The sequence below is a fragment of the Poecilia reticulata genome, unplaced genomic scaffold (assembly GCF_000633615.1).
Source record: "Poecilia reticulata strain Guanapo unplaced genomic scaffold, Guppy_female_1.0+MT scaffold_181, whole genome shotgun sequence".
Classification (NCBI taxonomy): Eukaryota; Metazoa; Chordata; class Actinopteri; order Cyprinodontiformes; family Poeciliidae; genus Poecilia; species Poecilia reticulata.
Window position 1 is genome coordinate 326,507 of NW_007615018.1, and position 4,676 is coordinate 331,182.

General features: G+C 57.0%; 1 protein-coding gene across 2 annotated transcripts in view; it reads left to right on the plus strand.

The window, feature by feature from the left end:
* plekhg4 (pleckstrin homology domain containing, family G (with RhoGef domain) member 4) overlaps window positions 1-4,676 on the plus strand; it is a 15,349-nt gene that overhangs the window by 5,820 nt on the left and 4,853 nt on the right. The window contains exons 6-12 of one of the 2 annotated variants that reach the window (XM_017303104.1): window positions 92-208; window positions 429-539; window positions 658-942; window positions 1,134-1,256; window positions 1,334-1,525; window positions 3,447-4,207; window positions 4,298-4,547. In XM_017303104.1, coding sequence (XP_017158593.1) covers window positions 92-208; window positions 429-539; window positions 658-942; window positions 1,134-1,256; window positions 1,334-1,525; window positions 3,447-4,207; window positions 4,298-4,547 — 1,839 coding nt within the window. The remainder of the gene's footprint in view (window positions 1-91; window positions 209-428; window positions 540-657; window positions 943-1,133; window positions 1,257-1,333; window positions 1,526-3,446; window positions 4,208-4,297; window positions 4,548-4,676) is intronic. The other variant, XM_017303105.1, reaches the window with a different exon arrangement.

The following is a 4,676-nucleotide window of genomic DNA, read 5'->3' on the forward strand; positions in this document are numbered from 1 at the left end:
GTGAATGCTAAGAGTGCATGCTAAGAGTGAATGCTAACATGCTAACTGTGAATGCTAAGAGTGCATGCTAACAGTGAGTTTCCTCCTGCAGGTGGAGGTGCTGAGCTCCCTGAAGTCTCTGCAAAGATACGTGGATCTGCAGCAGCTTCCTGTAGAGCTTGGAGGCTCATTGAGCTTCAGCCAGAGCAGCTGGATCAGCTTCAGATCGGTCAGCGCACACACACACACACACACACACACGCTAACACGCACGCACACACTCACACACACACACACACACACACACACGCACACACACACACGCTAACACGCACGCGCACACACAGTTAAAGCCTGACCCTGGTGACCCTTTCAGTGTGACCTGAGCGTCTGCAGCGCTGATGAAATGGGCTCAGAGTTCAGTTGTTTCGATGCTTTGTGTCCATCAGAGGGTGGAGCAGCTCTCCAGGCAGTGCAGCAGCGTCATCCATCTGCTGCAGGAAACCATCAGCAACCTGCAGAGCACACCTTTACCTGCTGTTGCTGAGGTAACGGGGCAGGTGATCAGTAGCTCCCCTATGTGGGAAGCTTTTGTTTCCATTTGCTGTAAATCAGGTTCAGCCTCATCAGAATGTTTTGACTAGGCCAGCCCAGACCTTGTCCCTGTTTCCCTGCCAGGATGCAGAGCAGCTGCTGTCCAGCTGCAGGGCGGCGATGTGCAGCACCTTGAAAGATGCCCGCTTGGTGCAGCTGCAGCAGGAGGGCGGGACCTCTCTGGCCTGGCTGCGCAGGGACGAGGTGAGCGGCGCGGCCGAAGAGCGGCGGGCGGCGGTGGAGGCCGCGGCGGCGCTCTACGATCAGGTGGACGAGCTGCTGCACCGCCTGGTCACTCTGTCCAACGCCAGGACGCAGGAGCTCAGCTTCATCACCGAGTTCAGGGGCCTGGAGCGCGGCTTCAGCCAGGTGAGACTGAGCATGCTCAGTGAGGGCGTCATGGCTGCTGAGGAGCAGCTAGTTCAGCCAGCAGTTCTCTGGTTCTCTGCAGCTCTCGGTATGCAGCAGTAGTCAGTATGTTGCTGAATGTTGATGGATCAGAACCTCTCTGGACGGACCGGTCACTTGGTTCTGACCTGTTTCTGCTGCCTGTTGGGCAGGTGAGGGCGTGGCTGGAGCAGGAGGGCGAGCTCCGTCTGCAGTGTCTGAATGAGCCGGCGGACTCTCTGGAGCTGCTGAGCAGGAAGCAGCAGGACTTCAAGGAGTTCTACGCCGCCGCTTACGTGAGTTCTGCAGAACTGTCCGGGTCGGAGCTGTGGAACCGGCCCAGCGGGTCTCACTCTCCTTCCTCCTTCCTCAGGAGCGCTGCAAGCACGGCGAAGCTCTGCTGAGCCGGCTGGAGCGCTGGGGCGACGTCTCTAATCCGGACCTGCACGCCTACGAGGTCGAAGTTCACTCCTTCTGGGCCCAGCTGCAGGACTTCTCCCAGCGGGTCAAAAGCACCGAGCAGAACATGGAGCGGGCCGTGCAGCTGTACCGCTTCCTGGACCAGGTACTGATCCGGTTCTGAACCAACAGCCGCTGGTTCGCTTACAGCACCAATAGTAATAATAATACCAGAAATTATATTACATTCATTAATATGAGATCAATTTATTCTGAAAATCAAAAGGGAAATCTGTAGAGCTTCGTCCAGGAGACTTTTATCCGTTTTAGCCGTCTGTCGCTTTTATTTTTAGTTCATTTAGTCTCTATCAGTAGCTGTGTTGGGTTTATGACCGGGATGCGCTGCTGGCCATCAGAGTCGCTGATGGTTTGTTGTAACAGCTGGAGCAGTTCCACAGGGAGCCGTCCACCTGCGTTTGCTTGCTGCTCACCTGAGTGCTTGATGCAATGCTCCAGAAGCAGGAAACCACAAACGGGATCTGGAGCCGGAGCTCGTTGGAGACGATTGGCAGATTTTTGGCTGGTCGGGGGGGTCCACCTCGATGTATGCGGATTGTGCCATCCAGCTGGGAGTCGGACACGTGACGGGGAGCCGGACACGTGACGGGGAGCCGGACACGTGACGGGGAGTCGGACACGTGACGGGGAGCCGGACACGCTACAGTAACGCTGACGATATTCAAATATATAGTTCATTTCCATCCTCTGTATAAATTGACTGAACTCAGTAACGGCCTGTTGACATTAAATCTGTCTGTCTGACAACCAGCTGCAGGTAAATGCAGGACTGAGACGCTTATCGAAGCTCCTGGTGATAAAATCACGGGAATCAGGTTTTTAAACCGTTTGAATAAAAACTCAGAAATCTGTTCTCTGTGACAGTTCATGGGACAATCATTGGACAATCATTGGACAATCATGGGACAATCATTGGACAATCATTGGACAATCATGGGACAAACTGAAAAAGCATCAGGTTTGATGCTTCCTGGTCTAAATAACTGAATCGGGTTTCAGTGGATTTAGGTTTGCAGTTTATTGTCCAGATAAAGTTTGTGTGGCTGCTGCAGGTCAAAGGTTTGCGTTTATTCACATTTTCACTTTTATACATGCCGACTTGTGTGTAAAATATGGCGCCGCTTCATACTCAAGGCCCTGGTCTCATCCTGTCAGGTTCTGGAGCGTTTTCCCTCTCCAGACCGGTTTGGACCGGTACCAGCCACAGCGCAGAAAGAGCTACCGAGTTTAACAGCTCAGTACCAAGTCGACCCTCATCGGGTTCTAGTCCAGTCCAAGTCTCCTTGGTAAATCCAGTGGAGTGAGATGTCGTTCACAGAGAGGATCTCTGCAGCTGGATTCTGATTGGTTCCTACCTGGACGACCAGAGAGACCTCCTGCTGGGGGACCGACCCATCTCTGACCCTCAGAATCCAGCTGAGGCCGACTGAAGCCTGACGGGGGTTTGGACCGGACCGGTACCAGGACCTGTTGGACCTGAGCGACCCTCAGGAGCCGTTCCACTGAAACCAGAGGGAGCAGCATCTTCATCTTCATCCTCCTCTTCCTCAGACGGGGGTCCTGAGTGATTCTGATCGATGAGATCAATAAATCAGAGGATGGATTGATCAGCTGATTGGCCCCGCCCCCACCTGCCACTGATGTATAGGTGATCCATACCATTCTTCCTCTGGTGTGAAGCGGGCGGCTGCCGCCGGCCAATCAGATCCCACGCTGTGGCAAGCGGCGCCCGGTCCTCACAGACCTGCAGCTGGAGCCTCATCAGTGTTTATTATTATTTACAGCTGAAACCACAAGTTTACATACAGCCGACATCAAAAATTAACCCTTCGCTCAACATTCGTCATACCGTGACTGTCAGGCAGGAAGCAGGGCGGCCTCCTGCCCTTTGGTACCGCCCCGGTGGGTTGGACCCGTGTTAGTGTGACCCGGTGTAGAACCAGACCAGTAAGCAGTTTCAGGCTGAGCGGTGGCGCTGCAGCTGATGACATCATATCCTCTCTCTGCAGGCCTACGGCTGGGCGCTGGAGGGCCTTCGCCAGCTGGCCAGCGTCTCCATGGAGGACTGCACGACGCCGGACAAATGCTGGGCTGTGATTGGCTGCCTGGAAGACTACCGGTCCAAGCACCCCCCAATCCCGGAGAGCCGCTTCCAGGCGATGAAGGCGGAGGCGGGGCAGCTGCGGGGGGAGCGCGGCCTCCGCCAGTGGAGCTTCGCCTGGTCCAAGTGTCAGGAGACAGAGAACACGTTTGACAGGAAGATGGAGGCGGCGCTCCGGACTCGGGACTCCGCCCACCGGCGCCGCTCCGACTCTGTCGTCAGCACAAGCTCCACCTCCTCCAGGAAGTCCGGGCTGTGGGGAATCCTTGACGCATCGCCGCCAATCCCGCAGCGCACACCGTTCCTACGGCGCCTGCTGCGGAGCTCTTCCTCCTTCGAAGAGTCGGTGCGGCAGGACGTCTGCTCTCCCGCCTTCATCCCGCCGTCCTGTTCCTCCTCCTCTTCCTCCAGGAGGCAGCTGCTGAGGAAAACCCAGAGCTTCGACCACCCGGCCTCACCCGACACGTCGCGCTGCGGCGCCGGCCCTCGCACCCTCAGCGAGCCGCCGCGCAGAGGGAACACGGGCGTGTTCATCCGCGGCCTGGAAGTCAGCAGCACGGAGGCAGCGGATCGGACGCTCCGTCCCAGAACCCTGGGGCAGAACTGGGCGGGTCCACGGAGCCCCGGGACACCAGGGGGCGCCGCAGGGGACGGCCGGCCCCGAGGAAGGTGGGTCATGCATGGTCATCAGCCTGCAGCAGGACGATGACGGCGTTAACGTGTTCAGACTGTAGTAATGGCGCTCCATCCTGTGTGCAGTAAACTGCGGCACATCGTGGAGGAGATGGTGACCACAGAGCGGGAGTACGTCCGCTCGCTGCGTTACATCATCCATCACTACTTCCCAGAGATGGAGCGCGCCGACCTTCCTCAGGACCTCAGAGGGAAACGCTCCGTCATCTTCGGCAACCTGGAGAAGCTGCTGGACTTCCACAGCCAGTTCTTCCTCAGGGAGTTGGAGGCCTGCTGGAAGCACCCACTGAGGGCGCCACACTGCTTCCTCAGACACGTACGCCATGTTCCCTAATGTCTCCAGGGTCAGGGGTCAGAGCTCAGGCCTCAGAGGTCAGAGCTCAGGCCTCAGAGGTCAGACCTCAGGGGTCAGAGCTCAGGCCTCAGAGGTCAGAGCTCAGGGGTT